Source organism: Gorilla gorilla, chromosome 7 (genome assembly GCF_029281585.2).
Source record: "Gorilla gorilla gorilla isolate KB3781 chromosome 7, NHGRI_mGorGor1-v2.1_pri, whole genome shotgun sequence".
Lineage (NCBI taxonomy): Eukaryota > Metazoa > Chordata > Mammalia > Primates > Hominidae > Gorilla > Gorilla gorilla.
In genome coordinates, this window is record NC_073231.2 from 11002055 (window position 1) to 11025820 (window position 23766).

General features: G+C 43.9%; 1 protein-coding gene across 4 annotated transcripts in view; it reads left to right on the plus strand.

Moving 5' to 3' along the window:
* MCPH1 (microcephalin 1) overlaps positions 1-23766 on the plus strand; it is a 239172-nt gene that overhangs the window by 212453 nt on the left and 2953 nt on the right. Inside the window, exons 13-14 of one of the 4 annotated variants that reach the window (XM_031013789.3) lie at positions 4666-4903; positions 8071-8212. The exons of 1 other annotated variant lie outside the window; for it this stretch is intronic. In XM_031013789.3, coding sequence (XP_030869649.1) covers positions 4666-4903; positions 8071-8212 — 380 coding nt within the window. Of the gene's footprint in view, positions 1-4665; positions 4904-8070; positions 8213-9124; positions 9365-23766 lie in introns of those variants that run through there. 2 more of the 4 variants (XM_055349786.2, XM_031013790.3) reach the window with 2 other exon arrangements.

Below are 23766 nucleotides of genomic sequence, written 5' to 3' on the forward strand. Positions count from 1 at the left end.
TCACTTAACCCTGGAGCAGTCCATAAACTCCACTTAATCCCCTCTTCTTTCATGATTTCTTTTAAAGAGACATCTTGGGTTCTGTAGGGGAACATTTGTGCTTCACTGTAAAACTCCATTTGAGGCCTGCTCACGGCCTGCCAGCTTATCTGCTTGCAGCCTTCATTGCTTGGGAGCTGTTTTACAGCTTCATAAGTTGTAAATGGCTGCTGGCAATGCAAATGCGCTTGTCTATGGGCAGGAAATGAATTCTGTCTGGTAGAGGGAATGCTTCCTACCTTGTAGGAAAGCCAACATTTTTTGTCCATTAGCGAGTTTATATCAGTATTCCTAATCATTAAATGTGTTCTTCAGATTGTCCTTTGAACCAGTTATAGCATCTGAGTTAAGTAAAATGAATACACTGTGTTTATTTTATACCTGTATGAAAGTTATGGGTTTTTTGGTTGGGGGGGGGGGGGTTGTGTTTTTTTTGTTTTTTTTGTTTTTTTTTTTGAGATGGAATCTCGTTCTATCACCCAGGCTGGAGTACAGTGGCGCAATCTCGGCTCACTGCAAGCACCTCCTCCCAGGTTCACACCATTCTTCTGCCTCAGCTTCCCAAAAGTTATGATTTTTAAAAAATTATCTTTTAACATTTTTTAGCTAGAAACTTCTGGGTCAATATATAAATAGATGAGCCTGGTTATATCTGAGGTTTTCACTGAGGTAACAACAAAAATAAAACAGCACGATGCCACCCAGCCATCGTTCCCCAACTTACGCCTGTCCCCTCCACATGTCCTGCACGCACTCCTGTTTCTGGGGTGTGTGCATGTGTGTGTGTGTGTGTGTGTGTGTAAAGGTTTGCAATTAAATTAGAATCATTGGTTTTTGTTGGGGGTGGGGAGTTGTATTGTTTTGAGACAGGGTCTCGCTCTGTCACCCAGGCTGGAGTGCAGGGTCACAATCACAGTTCACTGCAGCCTCAACTTCCTGGGCTCAAGTGATCCTCCCACCTCAGCCTCCCAAGTAGCCGGAACTATAGGAATGCGACACCGTGCCGGGCTTGCTTATCTATGTCTGTCTGTCTGTCTGTCTGTCTGTCTGTCTGTCTGTCTGTCTGTCTGTCTATCTATCTATCTATCTATCTATCTATCTATCTATCTATCTTTCTATCTATCTAGATGGGGTCTCCCTATGTTGCCCAGGCTGGTCTCAAACTCCTGGGCTTAAGCAATCCAACTACCTCAGCCTCCCAAAGTGCTGGGATTACAGGTGTTAGCCACTTTGCCCAGCTGAAGTTAGAGTTTAGAGCACATTGCTGTAAATTGCAATTACCAAGGGTATTGAAAAATCCATGAAAATAATAAACAGCAAGTTGACTTCAGAATTTGTGCCTTTGAGGCTTTCCGCCTTGATCTCCATTTAACACACAGGCTCCTTGGCGAGAGCCAATGGTGACACAGTGAGAACACCGCCTGCTGCATCTAATGTTTGCAGCTTATAATTCACAGCTAACTTTTTAAAATGTACCAGTGTTGGGGAAATGGTGCTTTATTTGCTGGATAGGAAAATTGGCCAAGATCAGAATTCTGAAGGCAGTGTCACGGCACAAAGAAACTAGCTACGGAAGTCACATCCTAAACATTCCAGAGGTTGATTTCCTTTTCTACTGCATTACAAAAAGGTTTATTTACTGCTTATCCATATAGTGAGATAGAGATTTGATCTCAGTTTTTGGTTAAGAACAACCATTATCATAAATGTGTGTGTGTGTTGTGTGTGCATTTTACAGAATTTTAAAAAATACACAGAGAATTCTTCACAGTTGTTAACTCTGGTAAATGGCGGGGAAGGCTGGGGTGAGAACTGATCTATTATTCATAATCTCAATGATGAACAAGCTATTTCCAAAAATAGGTGGATTATTTAAAATTATTATTATTAGGATATTTGGGGCTTCTAGAAACAAAAACTTAACAAAAAAGTCACTTAAAGAATTTAGGGGTTTTTTTTCTGACATGAAAAGACCAAAATAAAGGATGATTTCAGTTTGGTCCGTCAGTGACTTAGAAGTGTTTTTCAGGACCCAAGGCTTTCCGCCTTCCCACTGGGCCATTTTCAGCGTGTCCCGTGGCCTCTGGGGTCTTCAGTGATCCAGGCGTCACATTAGACATGACAGTGTCCAGCAAAGAGAAGTATTTCTGCTTATGCATCTGTTTATAAAAGTGAGAAAAACTCCCCCAGAATCCCACCAGCAGTTGATTCTCAGGTTGCATTGGCCAGGATTGAGGCCAGCTGTGCCATGCTTAGCGCAGGCATTTGTATTGCGATCACCGTGATTAGCTCAGACCAATCCTGGGACTTCTCCTTGGGCTTGAAGACATGGCCAGGTGGAGATCGGTGCCCCCCAGAAGAAGTCTTTGTTCTGCCAATAAAGAAGACACAGACAACAGTGTCTAACAGGAAAAGCCCCTTTTTACTTGATACCCTTCCGTATTGCTTCAACAATCAAATACTTTTTTGTTTTATTTTTTGAGACACAGTCCTGCTGTGTCACCCAGGCTGGAGCGCAGTGGCACCATCTCTGCTCACTGCCACCTCCACCTCCCAGATTCAAGCGATTCTCCTGCCTCAGCCTCCCGAGTAGCTGGGATTACAGGCGCCTACCAAAATGCTCGGCTAGTTTTTGTATTTTTAGTAGAGATGGGGTTTTTCCATGTTGGTCAGACCGGTCTCGAACTCCTGACCTCAAGTGATCCACTCACCTCAGCCTCCCAAAGTGCTGGGATTACAGGCGTGAGCCACTGCGCCCAGCCTTTTTTTTCTTTAGATGGAGTGTTGCTCTTATTGCCCAGGCTGGAGTGCAGTGGCACAATCTCAGCTCACTGCAAGCTCCACCTCCCGGGTTCACACCATTCTCCTGCCTCAGCCTCCCGAGTAGCTGGGACTACAGGCGCCCACCACCACGCCTGGCTAATTTTTTGTATTTTTAGTAGAGACAGGGTTTCACCATGTTAGCCAGGATGATCTTGATCTCCTGACCTTGTGATCTGCCCGCCTCAGCCTCCCAAAGTGCTGGGATTACAGGTGTGAGCCACCACGCCAGGCCAAATACTTTCATAATTAACTTTTTGAATGTATGTGTGTCCTACTTTAAAATGAAAGACACTCTTTCTTGATTCCATTTCCATGCAGCTTGGCCCCGTGATGCTAGAGACCATGGCTTTTTCTTGCAGTGTGACTCGCCATTTGCCAAAGCAAATCTCTTGCCTTGCATCAGCTCAGTCTCTTTGTCTGCAAATTAAATCAATAGCCCTTTCTACTGCCTATCTCGCAGGATATATTGCCAAAAATACTCACAAAGTCACCATCCAGGAAGAATCATTTGCCCCTGCTGCCACTGTCTCCTGCAAGGCACATGAAAGCTGCTGAGGCTCGGTGTTTATTATGCTATAAAATTCAACACAAGGGAAGAGAAAAAGCAAATTCCATGAGCATATATAAGTGTACTGGATCTACTCCATTGATGCTGGAGCTACATTTTCACAGTAGGAACCTCTTTTGTTAAATATTATAGTAGTAGGAAAACCTAGCAGAAGAATAGTTCACTGTTTCTCTGATTTTGTGAGTGATGTGGGCTGTGGAATTTACCCTTTGCTGCTCTTCCCCCAACCTCCACCCTACCCCTGCCTCCGACGTCAGCCTTGCCTGCTGCCCCTGACTGAGAGGACCCCGACCTCACCCCACCCCAGGTTATACTCCTCTGAGAAGGCCCCTTCATCTCTTCCCCGAAATACATCCCCTCAAATCTGTAATTTGTGTGAACCATTAATTTCAGATATTGTAGGAAAAATAAGCAGGGAAAATATGCAAAACAAAACGTGGATGGCACATAACCCATAGCATGTCGCAGGGTGTGTACACTCAAGAAGTCTTTACCAACCCGTGGTTAGGAAAATGCGTGTTCAGAATAACTGGGCCTTCCTGCAGTCCTCTGAGTCAACCAGATGACCACACATTGCCAGAATGAGAAGCAGAGCAGCTTCACATCCCTGCTTCTGAAATGTTTCCCAACAGCTCATTGAAACAATCTCGAGACACCTCTCTCCCCCAAACCCAGCGTGTTTCGGGAATGGCTCTAGGAATTCTACTTTTGCATTGCCTCACTCTCCCTTTCCCCTTCCAAACCATGGTATTGGATTTACAGCATTTCTTAGATCCTATAAAAGTCCCTTTCTGCCAAGAGCCTGGAGCGCGCTGGATTGAATGACGCTCTTCCAGCACAGCCGGCATTTGCAGTGCATTAGAATCTTGCCGTCACTTGCACACGTCACCAAGTTACTTTAGTGAGAGTTCAGCCTAGCTATGGCCCTGCTGTGCCAACAGTTGCTTTTCAATATTTTGTTTGAGGCTTTGGAATAATTCAAAGGCCTACACTTTTTTTTTTTCTAATTTGTTTCCTTGGAGTTTTACGCATGGCTACTTCAGAAAATGTCAGTTTTATGTCATTAATGTCATCATCTTCTCTGGATTCTCAGAATTCAAAATTCACAGGAGCATGGCAGCCTTACATTCAGTCTATTCTTTTCATAAAAAAGGAAGTAAACTGCAACAGTTCGCCTACGCTATGGAGACTGGAGTGGTCCCACCTCTGTAATTCTATCTCTGTCCGCCCCACAGCTGTGCCGAAGTGAGTGCCACTTGTCTGCAGGGCCGTACCGCGGAACCCTCTTTGCCGACCAGCCAGTGATGTTTGTCTCGCCTGCCAGCAGCCCCCCAGTGGCCAAGCTCTGTGAACTAGTCCATCTGTGCGGAGGCCGGGTCAGCCAAGTCCCCCGCCAGGCCAGCATCGTCATCGGGCCCTACAGTGGAAAGAAGAAAGCAACAGTCAAGTATCTGTCTGAGAAATGGGTCTTAGGTAAGAATCCAGGCACACAGACACTGTGGTGTGGTCCAGGTCTGTGGACAGGTTTCCAGGGAGGGCGGCGTCAGGCTCACACCCCCTTCCACGCAGCTGGGGCACCTGGGTTGATGTCTCAGCCTCCAGCATCTGCCCTGGCAGCGTCGTTTGGTCACCCTCGGCATTCCCGCTCCTTGCTGTTAGCAGACGTACAGTTCACGAGGAAATGGGAACTCTAACTGGACTTACCCACTTGACTTCCCTGGCTCGTGTGAAAAATCCAGGCTACCCAAAGCCACCCCAAGCCACCACTGTGGGCACAGTCTCTCCGGGCACCCCTCTTAGACCCTCCCTCCCCAGTGCCTCCTTGTCCTGCTTCAAGAGTCCCTGGCAGCGCCCGGCAGTGGGGCCCAAGCCCCCGTCCCTGTCATCTCCTCTCCCAGGTACATCTCATGATCACTCTGTCTGCTCATGTGCTCAAAGGGCGTTAAAGACGTCAAACGACTCCATCTTTTATTTGACAAAGTGAGCACAGTGTAACCGTAATGTCCCACTCTGGTGTTCATGGAGCTGCGCCAGGCGCCGTGTGCGATTCTGGGGAGGAAGAGGTGGTAGGAGCTGAGCTGTGATCGGAGGAGGCTGGAACCCCACGCCGTGCTAACACGCGGGCTCCAGGAGACTTGCAGGTGATCCCCGAAGAAGAGGGTTAAGGAAGAGTGTGAAACAAGGACGGCCTGGGGAATGCGGAGGAAGCAGGGGCAGCGTCTGTGCTAGAACTTACCCGCCCTGTGGTGGAGTCATACGTGGCAGGACAAGCCTAGGGCTCCACTGTGGGGAAACCCCACACCCTCCTCCATGGGGTTGTGATAAACATGTTAGTTTGCTTGGGCTGCCATCGCAAAATACTACAGGCTGGGTGGCTTCAAACAACACGCATTGTCTCTCAGTTCTGGAGGCTGGAGGTCTAAGATGGGGTATCGGCAGCGTTGGTTTCCCCTGAGGCCTCTCTCCTGGGCTTGCAGACAGCTGCCTTCTTCCTGTGACCTCACGTGGCCTTTCCTCCATGCACACACATCCCTGGTGTCTCTGTGTGTGTCCAAATGTTCTCTTCTCTAAGGATACCAGTCAGATTGGATTAGGGCTCACCCAATGGCATAGTTTTATTTGCTTTTATTTATTTTTTTGAAACAGTGTCTCGCTCTATCACCCAGGCTGGAGTGCAGTATCATGATCACAGCTTACTGCAGCCTCAGCCTCTCTGGCTGAAGTGATTCTCCTGCCTCAGCCTCCCAAGTAGCTGGAACTACAGGTGCATGCCACAATGCCCAGGTTTTTTTTTTTTTTTTTGGTAGAGATGGGGTCTGCCTGTGTTGCCCAGGATAGTCTCAAACTCCGGGGCTCAAGCGATCCTCCTGCTTTGGCTTCCCAAAGTGCTGGGATTACAGGTGTGAGCCACTGCACCCAGCCCCAGTGGCATCATTTTAACTTGTCTTTTTCAAGGCCCCATCTCCAAATACAGTCTCATCCTGAGTTACTGAGGGTTAAGACATCAACATACAAATTTTGGGCAGACACAATTCAGCCCATAACAATGAATCACTCTAGTTTCAGCCCCTGGGGCCAAGATCCTTACCCGACTTTAGAGGTACATCCCCTCTCTCTGTCTCTCAATCTCTCTCTCTCTCTCCCGTTCTCTCATTCTTTTTCTCTCTCTTTGCTTCCATCTCCTTCCATGTTTCCTATTCAGTCTCCTTTCTTAGTACTTTTGCATGTCTCTAAATCCTAAACTTCTGGCTTTTCTCATCCCCTGCTCAACATTATCCCTTAATAGACAAGTAGATACTGTGTTTGTTCAAGTTACATTCGTATCTAACTACGGCCATTTTACAAATATCTTTTACATGATTGATGGTCATCCTTTCATATATTTTAGAAGTGTGGCAATCAAAAGTAATTTTTTACTCTGGTGCAGAGTAATTCATCTTTTGCCTGGAAACCAACTTCCAAAAAAAAAAAAAAAAACTGTGATTTTAGTCACAGTCCAAAAGCTAAGAGGCTGTTTACTCTTTTCTAAATGCCAAGAATATAACCTTCAAAACATCCTATGTTCTGAAACAGAGGTTGTTGTTTTGTTTTTTTGGAGAAGTGTATTATCAAAATGCCACGGACTGCAGAACAGAACTGGGCCTGAAAGCATGTCTGGGCCAGCTGACGGAACTGTGCACACGATTGATATCCACAGTGCATATCAACAGGCAGTCTTTTTGGAGTTTGGAAAGCGTGTGCCGTGCAGGGCCCGAGCCTGCCTCTGCACTCATGTTTCCAGGTTGGGTGGCTCTGACGGCCCCTTCCTGTGGCTCCTGCGTCCTTGTGTGGAGTCACGCTTGCTCGGCAGCTGCTCACTTCCTCCGGTTGTTTTGCCGCTCGGCTCTCCCGCCCGTGGGTTTTCAGGAGGCGAATGTCTACCTGCTTAATCCCGAGGCTTCGTTCCCGCAAAGCCCTTCAGAGTTCTCTGACTTCCAGGCCTGGGCCACAGGCCCCAGCCTCTTTTTCTTTCCTCCTGTAACTTGTGTCCTGTTTCTGATTTCTCACCAATTATGCCATCTGCGTGTGCCCTTGGTAACATCTGGGTATTGTGTGTGCTGCAGCCCTCACCCATGTGAGACAGGTCCCCTCACTCGCCGGCCACTGGACCCCAGTGTAGTGGGTGTCTCCAGGGTAGTGGGCGTCTCCAGTGTAGTGGGCATCTCCAGTGTACCAGGCCTCTCCAGCCCACACTCTCTGAGATGTCAGATCACGTAGTTCTCAAGTATTTATTGGCTTGTATTTTTCTCTTTGTGAAGTGAATTCCAATCTAGTAGCTGCAGCTATGTACGAATAAAGAAGGGTTTATTTTTCTGTCTGTACATACTTCTGGCTTTTCTCACCCTCTGCTAAACATTATCCTTTAATAGACAGGTAGATTTTTTTGTATTTTTCTCTTTGTGAATTGAATTCCAATCTGGTAGCTGCCGCTATGTACAAATAAAGGAAGGTTTATTTTTCTGTCCATACATACACACGTAAACCTACAGAACACACGGTCCGGGGCATTGCGTTTCCTGCCTCATCCAGGTCCAGGCTGGCTATTTGCTTATTCTCTAACCAGAAACAAATCACATACTTTTTTTTTTTTTTTTTCTGAGATGGAGTCTCGCTGTGTCACCAGGCTGGAGTGTGCGGTGATGAGATCTCAGCTCACTGCAACCTTCACCTCCTGGGTTCAAGTGATTCTTCTGCCTCAGCCTTCCCAGTAGCTGGAATTACAGGCCCTGCCACCATGCCCAGGTAATTTTTGTATTTTTAGTAGGGATGAGGTTTCACCATGTTGGCCAGGCTGGTCTCAAACCCCCAACCTCAAGTGATCCTCCTGCCTCGGCCTCCCAAAGTGCTGGGATTACAGGCGTGAGCCACCGTGCCTGGCCGAAATCACCTATTTTCTGTGGAATGCATTTACTTCATGTATAAAACAGAGTCATAGCCTCCACCTTGCTTACCCCACATGCTGGTTAAAGGAGGAAACACAGAGAGCGCAAATGCCCTGTGGCAGGCGTAGGCTTGTTAAGTGTGGCAGATTGATGGTATCCACGGATGTGTCCTCATCATCCCTGACCCTTCCACAAAGCACATTGTGTCTTTTGGAGACTTTTTTTCCTCCCGTTAATTTCCACTATAACAAATGCTTCTCTGGACAATATTTCATTCTCAAAATATCGCAATATTGAAAAACTAGGAATATATCAAACCATTTTAAAGCACCAAAATGAAAAAGAAGTTATTTTGTTTAAATAAACTAAATTATGAAAAGACAATACTCAAAAAAAATCAATTAAATTTATTCAAACTGGAATATCAACTGCTTTGTAAGGTAGGGTCCCTGGGCGTCTTAGAGTAATTTGAGCCGGGCGTGGTGGCCCATGCCTGTTGTCTTAGCTACGTGGGAGCTTGGCTTGAACCCACAAGTTCAAGGCTGCGGTGGGCTATGATCCCACCACTGTACTCCAGCCTAGGCAACAGAGCAAGACCCCATCTCTAAAAAGAAAAAAAAAGAATCATTTTTCAGTGCCTTTATATTGTTTCTGTATCTTAACAGTCTTGTTTTGCAGATGTCGTAAACTCAGGGGGTGGAGAACCAGGAGTTTTTTTAGCCACTAGGAACCTCTCTGAGAAGTTTCTTTTCTTTTCCTTTCTTTATTATTATATTTTTTGGCCAGAGGAGGGAAAGGAAGGTGGGTACTGAAACGACAGCTCTTCCCCTGGGACTGCAGCATCCTAGCACCACAGTCCACCCGCCAGCCTTTGTTCCTGCACGGTCTGCCTCTCAAGACCAACAACTCCATATGTATGAAGACAAAAATTGTTAGTGATTATTTTACTTGTAAGAATTTCTTTGGACCTCAGCTCTGAGGTGACCCTCAGCTCGCCCGCCACCCCAGCTGCCCCACCTTGCTGGCATAGAACAGGGAGTGGAGGTGTGAAGTCACTAAACAGGGCCCAGCATACAAAATGTAAGCCACGCCTCACTCACTTGCTCCTTGGAGAATTTCATCCGCGCCGCGTTGCCTAATAACGGGGTTATCGGAAAGGGCATGATTACGTTCCGTCTTCATTCCCTGGAGTCTTTTTTCCCTGAAACTGTATTGTACTTGGGCCAAGATTCTTGATGAATCATTCAACCAGAAGGAGAAATGGGGTTGTTGTTGTTGTTTTTTTTTTTTTTTTTTTTTGCGTTTTGAGAGAGCACACTTGTGGGTAGTTGAATATGGATAAAAATAAACGGGAAAACAAAAATCGAATTCCCGGCCCTAGGAAATAAAATGTTACCTTTACCTGATATTGGTAATACATATTATATTTGAAAGCATTTGCTAATGGTTGCATTTTCCCCCCAACACTCCCATGACATATAATTCCCATTTTATAAGTCACGAAACGAAGACCCTGGGGTCTGAAGGAACTTGGCTGGGGTGAGGATCACAAGCCCTTGGGTGGAGCTCTGAGCCCTGGCGCGGTCCTCAAGGGTCTGTGACATTTGTGCTGTGGTCAGCTCTGTGCACTCTTCCCTCCCTGCTGCTGTTATCACGAAAGGCTGGCTTGGCCTTTCTCATAGGCGTATTTCCACTCTCAGGCGCCCTTTTATTGTCTGGGCTCCATTCAAGTGATAAGACATACATTTATGCTATTGTGGGAACATAATGTAATATTCTCAAGAGCATTGCCAAAAAAAAAAAAAAAAAAGTTTAGCCTCCGCCTGATTTTCTTATAACTTATAAAGAAAATTTGGTTTGAACATGTCCCCATGTCGATGTTTTCAGGAAAAAGATCCGATAGCATGCAGGCCTTCTCATGCTGGCCTGGCTCATTCATCGTTTCCCCTAATGACTGACTGACCAGAAAAATGCACGACGCTCCCGTGGGGCCACTGGGGAGGCCTCAGGCCTTCGGGCTTCCCGATTCAATAGATATGTGAGGCTTGATCAGAGTCACCGCAGTCCACATTTCCATTGCCTCGATAAGGAACCAGTCGCAGAGAGGGGAGGCCATCTGCAGAAGCTGTGGAGAGTGGCAGAGAGGAGACTGAGGACGGGGACTGCCCCCTTCCAGCCCCTCTCCTCCAAGGATGGCCTCATTTTATCCCCACCCAGGTTTCCACACCCAGGAGCTCAGCAACCGCTCAGAAAATGTTTGTAGAATTCGAAGACACAATTCAGACAATATGAAGAATTATTTTTCCTTTGAGTTGTTCTCAAAACAGACGAAATCTACCAGGATATAAATGAATGAGAACTAAAACTGGTGGGATTTGGTAATGTCAACATCTGATATGTTTAGGCTTTTAAATATATATCTCAGCCAGGTGCGGTGGCCCATGCCTGTAATCCCAGCACTTTAGGAGGCTGAGGCGGGTGGGTCGTTTGAGCCCAGCAGCTCGAGTCCAGCCTGGGCAACATGGTAAAATCTCGTCTGTACAAAAAAATACAATAATTAGCAGGCATGGTGGTGCAAGCCTATAGTTCCAGCTACATGGGAGGCTAAGGCGGGAGGATCACCTGAGCTCAGGGAGGTCAGTGCTTCAGTGAGCTGTGATCATGCCATTGCACTCCAGCCTGTGTAACAGAGTGAGACCCTGTCTAAAAATATATATGTGTTTATATATATATATATTTATATAAACATTCGTGGGTTTTTAAAAATATTAACTGCTAGCTCTTAAAACAGTATTTTACCATTAGCTTTGGAAAGGTTTGCTCAGAAAATGAATTTCTAAGCACTCCCTTCACTGCATTTATTGGTCAAACGAATGGTCCTGGATGGTTACCTTTGAAACTTCCTAACCTGTTGGGTCCCCGTCGTTAAACTTATGCCAACAGAACTAAACTCACTGGATGTGAATTGCATCAGAGATGTAAACATTTAAAAGTGTATTAAGGCTGGGCGCAGTGGCTCACTCCTGTAATCCCAGCACTTTGGGAGGCCGAAGCGGGCGGATCATGAGGTCAGGAGATTGAGACCATCCTGGCTAACACAGTGAAACCCCGTCTCTATTAAAAATACAGAAAAATTAGCCGGGCGTAGTGGCAGGCGCCTGTAGTCCCAGCTACTCAGGAGGCTGAGGCAGGAGAATGCGTGAACCCGGGAGGCAGAGCTTGCAGTGAGCCGAGATCGCGCCACTGCACTCCAGCCTGGGCAACAGAGTAAGACTCTGTCTCAAAAAAAAAGCATATTAAAAGCAGACCAAAAAAATCCTAGAACACAGGAGTCAGCTGTCTATTCAGTTCAGAATAAGAAATATTGTAAACAAGGCAACATTTTATGTCTATTAGAAATGTGGTGGTTGGTTTGAGAAGTAAAACCAGCCATGTATATGCTGCTCCAAGCATTTTGGTTGTGGCAGGAAACTTTGAAGACTATTTTGCTGTACAAATTCACAAAGCCCCCTGCAAACACTCCTGTGCTTGGGGTGAATGCTCAAGTTTGTCACAGCTGCCATGCAGCTCTGAGGATCAGAAAGGTTAATGGACATAAAAGAAACTTCAAAGCTCAACCTCCTAATGGGAAGTTGCCCTTGGTTTTAGGCTGTCTTTGCTTATTGACCGACTTAATCCATGCTTTGGGTTATGACTGTAGGAGAGATTTTCCTGTGTCTTTGGAGTATGCTGAACTTGCGTTTCTTTTTGTTGTTGCATATTAGACAGTCAGTGTTGAAACTAAAGAGACCTAAAGTGACAGAGCTCATGTTATGGGCTGAATTTTGTCTCCCCAGAATTCATAGGTTGAAGCCTTTCCAGTCCTTAGAACATGACTGTATCTGGAGCTAGGGCCCTTAAAGACATAAATAAGGTAACATGAGGTCATAAGGGCAAGGCCCTAATCCAATATGACTGGTGTCCTTATACACAGAGGAAGAGGCCAGGCGTGGTGGCTTACGCCTATAATCCCAGCATTTTGGTAGGCCAGGGCCAGCAGATCACTTGAGGTCAGGAGTTTGGGACCAGTGTGTCCAACATGGTGAAACCCCATCTCTACTAAAAATGCAAAATTAGCTGGGCATGGTTGTGGGCACCTGCAGTCCCAGCTACTTGGGAGGCTGAGGCAGGAGAATCCATTGAACACAAGAGGCAGAGGCTGCAGTTAGTCGTGATCCCACCACTGCACTCCAACCTGTGCAACAGAGCAAAACCCCATCTCAAAAAAATAAAAATAAAATAAAGGAAGACAAAGAAACACCAAAGATATTTTTGCACAGAGAAGAGTCCAAGTGAGGACACAGGGAGAAGGTGGCCATCTGCAACCCGAGCAGTCTCCCAGGAAGCCTCAGGAGAAACTAACCCCTGTGACACCTTGGTCTTGGACTTCCTGCCCTCCAGAACTGTGAAAAAATACATGTCTGCTGTTTAAGCCACCCACCCTGTGGCATTTTGTTATGGTAGCCTGAGCAAACTAGTTCAGCCCAAAATGAATTCTGAGATCACCTGCAGAAATCTGCTTTTAGACAGCAGGAAACTGAGGGCCTCTGAGTTTCTAGGCCAGAGTCATGCAGTGAATTACCGAAAGACCCAGAACCCCAGTCCCGGCCCCTGATTTTCAGTTTAGAATCTTCCTTGGTAAGAAGCAGGATCTTAGGCTGGGCCCAGCAAGTGGAAAACTCTTTTTTATTTACACAGCCACTGACTGTTGTGGTCTCAGACTGTACACCACAGAAGCTGGTGTTCCACAAACTTCCCCAGTTTGGAGCAAGAGAAAAAAGTAGTTGGATGAAATGATCTCATTTTATTTTTTAATCAATTTTTCTTAAATGTTGGTGCTTGAAAACAAATGGATGACAGTAAAGTAATCCTGAAGAACATAGGAGGAAAGAAATAAAAGAGACAATACCAAATGTTAGCAAAATAGCAGCAAGGCAAATAAGAGGCTCAGCAATAGCAAAAAACTTATAAATATTAAAAATCCTGACAATGTTGAGAAACAAAGGAAGAGATAGGGTTCCAGGAGAAATACTAAGAATGAAATTGCAGCTGTCACTGCAGCTATCATAAGGATATTTTAAAATAAGAGAGCATGATGAACAATTTAATACCAATAAATTTGAAAACAGGTAAGATGGATGATTTTTAGAAAAATGTTACCAAAATTGATTCAAGAAATAGAAAATGTAAACAAGCTCAAGCGTTAAAAAAGTTAAATAGGTAAAATATGTACATCAACTGGGCACAGTGGCTCACGCCTGTAATCCCAACACTTTGGGAGGCTGAAGTGGACAGATCACTTGAGGTCAGGAACTAGAGACCAGCCTGACCAACACGGTGAAACCCTGTCTTTACTAAAAATACAAAATGAGCCAGGCATGATGGCGCATGCCTGTGATCCCAGCTACTTGGGAGGCTGAGGCAGGAGAATCGCTTGAACCTGGGAGGTGGAAGTTGCAGTGAGCCGAGACTGTGCCATTGCACTCCAGCCTGGGCAACTAGAACAAAACTCTGTCCTAAAAAAAAAAAAAAAAAAAAAAAAATTATATATCAACAAAAAAAAGAAAATTTTAAAAAGTAACAATTTGAAAAAATCAAATAGGCAATCAAAAGTATTCCTTTCACCAGCCACTAAAAAGGCACCTGTACATGGGAATGGTAGCAAAATGACAGAAGAGGAAACTCTAAGCTCTCATCCAACACAGAAACCACTAAAACCAGGCAGAAGCTGTCTGCAGAGATGTTGCAGGTGCTCTAAACAACCACCAAATGCACACGGCAGCCAGGCAAATGCCTGATAGAGGAAAGCCATCTTCAAGTCCGCAGGAAAGTTTTGTGGCATATGGTGGCAACCCAGTTCCCAGTTCCCTTCCTCAAGCTGCAGGGAGCAGACCAGACATGATTTGTTCTAGTCTGGCTGGTTCATACCTGAAGGATTGATCCTCATCTCCATCTCACATAACATGCAAGGTGGGCAAGAAAAAGAGGTGGGCACAGTTCATGAAAGCCACAGAGAGGCAATTAAGGTAAAAATAGATAAATTGCACTATATACAAATTAAAGACTTCAGTGCATCAAAGGATACAGTCAACAGAGTGAAAAGCAATCTATGGAATAGGAGAAAATATTTGCAAATAACGGGTTAATCTTCACAATATATAAAGAACTCCTGCAACTCAACAACAACAAAAAAAAACCCAGTTTCAAACTGAGCAAAGAACTTGAATAAACATTTCTTCAAAAAAGATGATATAAATGTCCAATAGGCAAATGAAAAGATGCTTAACATCTTAGGAATCATTAGGAAAACGCAAATCAAAACCACAATGAGATAGCACCTCAGCACCTCACACCCATTATGATTGCTACTATAAAGAAAAAAAAAAACCCCAGAAAATAACAAGTGTTAGTAAGGATGTGGAAAATTGGAACCTTGTGTCTGCCTCATGTAATGTTGGGAATGTAAGATATTGTAGCCACAATAGAAAACAGTGTGGCAGTTCATCAAAAAATGAAAAGTAGAATTACTGTATGATCCAACAATTCCTCTTCTGGGTATATACCAAAAAAACTGAAAGCAGGATCTCAAAAGAATAATTGTACATCCACATATATAGCAGCATTGTTCACAATAGCCAAAAGGCACAAGCCCAAGTGTTCGTCAGTGGATGCATAATAAACAAAATGTGGTCTATCCATACAGTGGAATATTATTCACCCTTAAAAAGGAAGGAGATTCTGATACATGTAACACTGTGGATGAACTTTGAAAACATCATGTTAAGTGAAATAAGCCAGAAACCAAAGGACAAATATCATATGACTACACTCATAAGAGGAACTTAGAATAGACAAAGTCACAGAGACAAAGTATAGTTGAATTACCAAGGGTGGAGTAGGCAGGAAGGGAGTGGAGAATTATTGTTTAATGGCTACAGAGACTCAGTTTTGGATAATGAGAACATTCTAGAAATTAATAGTAATGATGGCTGCACAGCATTGCGAATGTACTTCATGCCACTGAAGTGGACACTTAAAAATAGCTAATATGGTAAATTTTATGTTATGTCTATCAAACTTTTAAAGGCACCCTCCACAGATAGTTTTAGTAGTAAGTTTTACCAAACATTATAAAGTTTTACAGGAAAAAAAAAGAAATCTATTCACCTCATTTTACAAGGTTACATTGATCTTGACCTAATACTGGTTTAAAAAACTCATTTGTAAACAAGTACATAAAAATCTGAGGCTGAGCGCAGTGACTCATGCCTGTAATCCCAACACTTTGGAAGGCCGAGGGGGGCGGATCACAAGGTCAGGAGATCGAGACCATCCTGGCTAACACAGTGAAACCCCATCTCTACTAAAAATACAAAAAATTAGCCGGGCGTGGTGGCACGTGCCTGTAGTCCCAGCTACTCGGGAGGCTGAGGCAGGAGAATCACTTAAACCTGGCAGAAAGAGGTTGCAGTGAGCCAAGAGTGTGCCGTTGCACTCCAGCCTAGGCAACAGAGTGAGACTCTAAGAAGAAAAAAAAAAAAAAAAAAACTCAGAAATAAGATATTTCATCAAGTCAAATTTGGTAGTGTGTTTTTAAAACACACACACACATAACCAAGTGTGGTTTAACCTAAGAATGAAAGGATAAATGAATAGCATTAAGTCTTCTTTTTTCTAATCCATTAATTTTCTTAGTAGTGTTAAAAAGCAGTAGGGAAGATTCAATGCCCAGTAATGATTTAAAAAAAAAAAAACTCTTCAGAAACCAGGAATAGATAACTTTCTTAACTATGGAGGTTATCTATAAAAAATGTACAACAAATATTGAATGGTGAAAACCTTAGTTTAAGGCTTAAATCAGGTACAAGACACACATGAATGCTATTACTCTTACTCTTCAACAGTGTTCTATGATTCCTAGTCAAGGGAATAAAATAAGAAAAAAAATTATAAGAATTATACAGGAAGGGACACATTTTGTTTGCATGTGATACAGTTGTCTACATAGAAACATCAAAGAGAGTCAATAAACTGTTACAACTCATTCAGCAAAATTCCTCTTTATAAGATCCACTCACTGAAATCTTTAGCATTTGTATACCCAATGATAAACAATTATAAAATGTAACAGAAAACATAGTAAATAATAGTGGATTCAAGGCTAGCCATGTAATACAGGTTGAACATTCCTAATTTTAATCTGAAATGCTCCGATATCTTAAACTTTTTGAGTGCCAACCTGTCAACACAAGTGGAAAATTCCACACGTGACCTCATGTGACAGGGCATTGTCAAAGCACAGGTGCACGACACAGTTGATTTAGCGTCCCCAAGGGAAAAAAAAGACCCACCCAGCCCCCTTCAACTATAGTATAACTTTTCCATGCACACCCAAATTCCCCCACACAAGCACGCTCACAATGTGTAATAAAATGGACGTGTGCAGGCTGGACGCACCCAACGCAGATTCCCCACGATACCTCACGTGGGGCCAAGAACTCCATGCATTACTCACTGTGGTTTTTTTGCTTATTCTCTGCAGTGTCATGTAAAAATATTACTGAAAATGTCGAAAAGGCCTGCAGATCCCCCTATGTGTAACAGTGATCAGAAAAAGAGGAATAATTTATGTTTATCAATAGCACAAACAGTCAACTTGTTGGAGGAACTGTACAGCAGTATAAGTGTGAAACGTCTTACGGAAGAGTATGGTGTTGGGATGACTACCGTATATGACCTGAAGAAACAGAAGGATACGCTTTTGAAGTTCTATGCTGAATGTGATGAGCAGAAGTTAATGAAAAATAGAAAAACTCTACGTAAAGCTAAAAATGAAGATGTGAATCGTGTATTGAAAAACTAGATCTGAAGGCATCACATTGAACCTGTGCCACTCAGTGGTATGCTGATCATGAAACAAGCGAAGATCTATCCTGATGAACTGAAAATTGAAGGGAACTGTGAATATTCAACAGGCTGGTTGCAGAAATTTAAGAAATGACATGGAATTCAAGTTTTAAAGCATCTGCAGATCACAAGGCAGCGTCGAAACTCATTGACGAGTTTGCCAAGATTATCGCTAATGAAAATCTGATGCCAGAACAAGTCTGTATTGCTGATAAGACATGACCATTTGGGTGCTACTGCCCCAGAAAGATGCTGACTACAGCTGATGGGACAGCCCCTACAGGAAATAAGGATGCCAAGGACAGAATGACTGTGCAGTGCTGTGCAAATGCAGCAGGCACGCATAAGTGTAAACTTGCTTTTGTAAAAAGCAAGTGTAAAAGCTTTTGTCCGTGCTGTTTTCAAAGAGTAAATTTCTTACCAGTCCATTATTATGCTAACAGAAAGGCGTAGATCACCAGGGACATCTTTTCTAATCGGTTTTACAAACACTTCGTACAGGCCTCTTGTGCTCGCTGTAGAAAAGTTGGACCGGATGATGACAGCAAGATTTTCTTATGCCTTGACTACTGTTCTGCTCATCCTCCAGCTGAAATTCTCATCAAAGATAATATTGATGCTGTGTACTTTACCCCAAACGTGACTTCATTAGTTCAGCCTGTAACCAGGGTATCTTTAGATCAATGGAAAGTAAATATAAAAGCACTGTCTTGAATTGCACGCTTGCAGCAGTGAACGGAGGTGTAGGTGTAGAAGATTTTCAGGAGCTGAGCATGAAGGATGCCATATGTGCTCTTGCCAACGCTTGCAACACAGTGACTAAAGACACAGATGTGCGTGCCTGGCGTGACCTCTGGCCTACGACTGTGTTCAGTGATGATGAACAAGGTGGTGATTTAGAAGAATTCAGCTTGTCAAGTGAGAAGAAAAGGATGTCTGACCTCCTTATCTATGGAAAAAATATACCTTCAGAGTTCATCAGTCAGCGGGAAGAAGTACACATTAATGTCATTTTTAACATTAATAATGAGGCTCCAGTTGTTCGTTTCATTGACTGATGGGGAAATAGCCAGAATGGTTCTGAATCAAGGTGATCGTGATGATACCGACCATGAAGATGACGTTAACACTGCAGAAAAAGCACCCGTGGACAGCGTGGAGCACATGTGTGATGGGTTAACTGAGGCCTAGAGCAGCGTGCATTCACAACAGAACAAGAAATCATGTCAGCTTATAAAATCAAAGAAAGAATCCTAAGACAAAAAAGAAAGAAAAAAAAATTAGCCGGGCATGGTGACACGTGACTATAGTCCCAGCTGCGTGAGAGGCTGAGCTAAGAGTCTTGCCTGAGCCCAGGAGTTAGAGGCTGCAGTGAGCTGTGATCATGTCACTGCACACCAGCCTGGGAAACAGCAAGACCCTGTCTCAAAAAAACCCAAAAAACTAAGTAAATATTTTGTACATGAAACAAAGTTTGTGTACACTGAACCAACAGAAAGCAGCTGTCGGTTCTAAGACCATTGTTAGTGGGGCAGATACCATTAAAAATCCCCCCAGCAGAATGCCTCCTCGTCCCCAGAGGACCCACTTCCTGGGCCTGTAACTGCTTCTTATGTTCCTTCTCACCTAAAATGTAAAATGCCGTGTCCCGTAAGATTTGAATCAAAGCATAGCATGGTTGGGAGACCAGAGGCCTGCTGTTGTTTGTTGTTGCTGCTGCTGTTCAACAGCTGATTGCGGTCTCTGCTGATGCCACTGGCTGCTTAGCTCCCCTGAGCACATGAGTCTTCACTGTGTTAATGGCATGTCTAATTTTTTACTGTTAAGTATTTATGTGTGAATAAGTGTAAGGAAATGATTGCTTGGTGGTAGCATATAAATTCAGAGTCAGGGGCAGGCACGGTGGCTCACGCCTGTAATCCCAGCACTTTAGGAGGCCAAGGCGGGCAGATCGCTTGAGGCCAGGAGTTCAACACCAGCCTGGCCAACATGGCAAAACCCCATCTCTACTAAAAATTACAAAAATTCGCCGGGCGTGATGGCACATGCATGTAGTCCCAGCTACTTGGGAGGCTGAGGCAGGGGAATCGCTTGAGCCTGGGAGGTAGAGGTTGCAGTGAGCCAAGATTTCACCACTGCACTCCAGTCTGGGTGACAGAGAGACTGTCTCAAAAAAAAAAAAAAAATCACAGTCAGGAATGAGGGTGATGCCACACAACCACTGATTGTCCACATGGGGGTGAGGGCTGAGGTAGTGACACCTCTGCTTTCTGATGGTTCCATGTACACAGACTTTGTTTCATGCACAAAATTTGTTTGTTTATTTTTTGAAACAGAGTTTGGCTCTGTTGCCCAAGCTGGTGTACAGTGCTGCGATCATAGCTCATTGCAGCCTTTAACTCCTGGCCTCAAGCGATCTTCCCACCTCAGCCTCCTGGGTAGCTGGGACTACAGTCATGCTGTCACACCTGGCAATCACACCAGTCTATGCACAGAATTATTTAAAATACTGTATAAAATTACCTCTAGGCTATGTGTATAAGATGCAGATGAAACATAAATGAATTTTGGTTTTAGACTCTGGTCCTATCTTCAAGATCTCTCATTGTCCATTCCAAAAATGCCACCCCCCACCCCCAAAAAAAATCTGGAATTCAAAACATTTCTGGTCTCGAGCATTTTGGATAAGGGACACACCACCTGTAATATCCTTTTACACATTTCCCGGATGGGAAACAGAAGTTGGTGTGGTAGGAGTCACACATAAGCGGCAGACTTTCTTGTCTGTGACACATTCTTAGGATGTCCTAGAGAAGTATCGGCGATGTGAACGTCTCCAGTCAAGTGTCAGAGCAGAAAGAATATGCTGAGAACTGCTGTATTATTAGACTGGGCTACTTTCTTCAAACAACACATGGTATCAGGTCATTCATTCATTTCCCCAGTAGATATTTCCTACACACTTGTCATGTGCCGAGCATACTCTAGGCCCTGCAGGTACAGCAACTGACAGGAATACACAGCCTTTGCCCTTGTGGGACTTAACATTTAAGAGAGAAGACAGGCAACAAACAGTTTCTTTAAAAATCCTTATGGTGGTAAATGCAATGAAGAAAACAGGGTGAGTATAGAGAGGAGGAGTGAGGTAGGCCCCTTGCAGATGAGTGGCATTTGAGCTGAGGCCCCGATGATGAAGAGAAGGATGGACTCTTGTAGGTCTGTTGGACTGGCCCTTCCAGGAATGGTAAGGGCTGAGAGGTCAGGAGAAGCGGTAAGTTTAGCGTGGCTGAAATGAAGGGAGAGAAGACAAAGCAATAGGAAGTGAAGCTGGAGAAGCAGGCAGCTTCAGACAGGACCATTCCAGACCACTGACACCTTAACAAACAACAGCAAGAAGTTTGGGTTCTGTTCTAAGGATAAATGGAAGTCACAGAAGGATTTTAAGTGGGAGGAATAGGCTGCGGTATATGTTTGTTTACTCTGTTTGTGTTTGTTTTTGTTTTAATGGATACAGAGTCTCCCAGTGTTGCCCAGGCTGGTTTTGAACTCCTGGGCTCAAGGGATCCTCCTAACTCGGCCTCTCAAAGTGCTGACACATGTTTTTTAATGGAAGCAGAGAAAGCAATCTTGGACCTTTGCAGTGGTTCAGGTGATTAGTGATGGGGGTTAGGACTAGGGACGTATCGATGGAGGTGTTGTGAAGTTGTCATATTTTAAATATACATTTCAGAGCCAGTTGCACTTGCTGATAGATTGGATGTGGCATATTAGAGAAAGAAGAATCGAAGGTGGCACCTAGTCTTGTGTTCTGAGCTTCCAGAATGAGGCATCTAGAAGCCAGGATCCGGGAGAAGCACGGAAGGAGCAGTGGTTTATTCAGTCTGCAGAAGCAGTGCCTACAGGACTGCTGTGTGAAAGAGAACAGATGTGATATGAGCACATGAAAATCATACAGCAGGCAGCTCTGGGCTCATTATGAGAAACGACTCTAGGAATATTTGTAACCTGCCAGGCTCTACTGCTAAGGGCTGCCTTAAGCCATGAAGCCGCAGAGGCTGGGTGACCACCGTCCCACAGTAAGGGAGCTGGGCAATTCCTTACCAGAGTGGAGATCTGGCTAGATCTCCTAGCTCTAACATGCTTACTTATTTTGATAAGCAAAGATGAAGCTCACATGGGTCCCGTGTGCTCTTGAACTTCTGTACATTGTACCATTAACCACACTTCGATGCTGGCAATCGCAGTTAGTTAAATAAAGTGACTTGCCCACCGTACTGTAAAAAATTAATTTTGGTAGCATGTTGATTCTGTATCCTAACCATAAGACCACACAGAGGCGTGGCTAGTAAACTTTAGCTTGTGCGTAAATGCCTGCCAAGACCTGCTAAATACTGTTGCTTACATTTAAAAAAAAAAAAAATTTTTTTTTTTTAATTTAAATTTCACAGAGCTGCTCAAGGGCAGTTCAGCTTCCTATTCATCTCTGTCTCCACCGGCCAGGACTGGCATTACTCTAACATCTGTCCTATGGCCACATTTTAGGGGATGTTTGAGGATTATTCCTATGAAGTAACATTGGAATTTGGGGATGTGGCTATGTTCAGATGCCAAATAAACTTGGATAGAAATCATTTTTCCTGTGTGTGTTTACAGTTAGGAACGTGGGGCTGTGAGGGGCTCCCTGGACATGACCCTGAAGCTGTCGGCCCTTGTTCAGTGGTCAGATGCGCTTCACACCTCCCAGAGTGCTGACCACACACTCAGTCACAGCCCCGTGCGCACCTCAACGCCACTGCTCAGAAGTCCAGTGTAATTGCTCAGGCAGCATGTCCTAGAGCAGGCCATGAGAGGTGTAAGGTACAGACTTTGTTGTGAGGTTACATGTAGGCTTCTGTTCTATCTTGTCTCTGTTTAAAGATCGATACTTCTGGCAGCCTTTATCCCCACCACAATAAATACGTGGATGGAAGGATACATGCGTGGATGGGTGGATGGGTGGATGGTTGGATGGATGGGTAGACGGGTGCATGGGTAGATGGGTAGATGGGTGGATGGAGTGATATTTGATTTCATAGTCAAAGAACTCAAACAGTAGAGAAGTACACAGGGTCCCCCAGTCTTACAACCCTTCCTTAACTACAATAAAGATAGAAGTGTATCTTCTAGATTTCTTTTAAAAACATATTTATGAATGTAAACATATTATGGTCAGGTCCAGTGACTCACATGTATAATCTAACACTCTGGGAAGCCAAGGTGAGTGGACTGCTTGATGCCGGGAGTTTGAGACCAGCCTTGGCAACATAGAAAGACCGTGTCCCTACAAAAAAAATTTTAAAAGTAGCCTGGTGTCATGGCACATGCCTGTAGTCCTAGCTTCTCAGGAGGCCAAGGCGGGAGGATCACTCAAGGACAGGAATTCCAGGCTGCAGTAAGCCATGATCATACCACTGCACTCAAGTCTGGGCAATGGATCAAGATCCTGTCTCTTAAAAAAAAAAAAAAAAAAGCATATTTACATAGAAATAAATGTATATAAACATAGATATTGTTTAGGGATTTGTTTTTATATATATTGGAGAATCACATGCTTTTTCAGGAGCTTTTATTTGACCCTATGTCTAGAAGATCCTTCCAGCTTAACACATACACAGCTACTTCATTCTTTTTAACCATTGGGACGTACTGTAATTAATTTATGTGCTTTCTGTTATTTTCATTGTTCTGCTATTGTATTTACTTATTTATTTTAGAAACAGGATGTCACTATGTTGCCCAGGCTGGCCTCAAACTCCTGGGTTCAAGCAGTCCTCCAACCTTAGCCTCCCAAGTAGGTGGGACTACAGGCATGAACCCTGCAATACGGCTGGCTTCTGCTATTTTAAACTCGTGTGTGTGTGTGTGTGTGTGTGTGTGTGTGCATGTGTGTGTGTGTTTTCTAACTGAACAATCTGAATTCAATTTTAAGAGAGTTTCTTGAGCTGGAATTATTCTAGTCCAAGCCCAGGCTCATGAAGATTTCTGTAAAATAGATTCCAAGCAGTGAAATTACTGTGCCCTAGGATATGTGTACTTAAATTCTGATACACAAGGCTGCAGCAATTTACACTATTACTGACGGTATATAAAGTCCTATTTCCTATGTCCTATAAATTCCCATGTCCAGTACTGGACATAACCCATATTTTCAATATTGGGTGATCCGATTAGTTAAAAAAATAGATCTCATTAATTTGTAATTGCCTGATTACTAAATTACAAATGAGTCTGAATATCTTAGATAGGAGATTTATCATTCGTGAATTGCCTGTCCTGATCCCTTACCTGTTTTGAAATTGGGTTATTTATATTTTTCACACAGTTTTACAGCAATGCTTACATAATATGGACATTAAACTTTTGTTGTAAGTGTTATAAAATTCTGTCTCTTTAGCTGTGCTTATGGTGTCTTAAGTATTACCAAGTTTT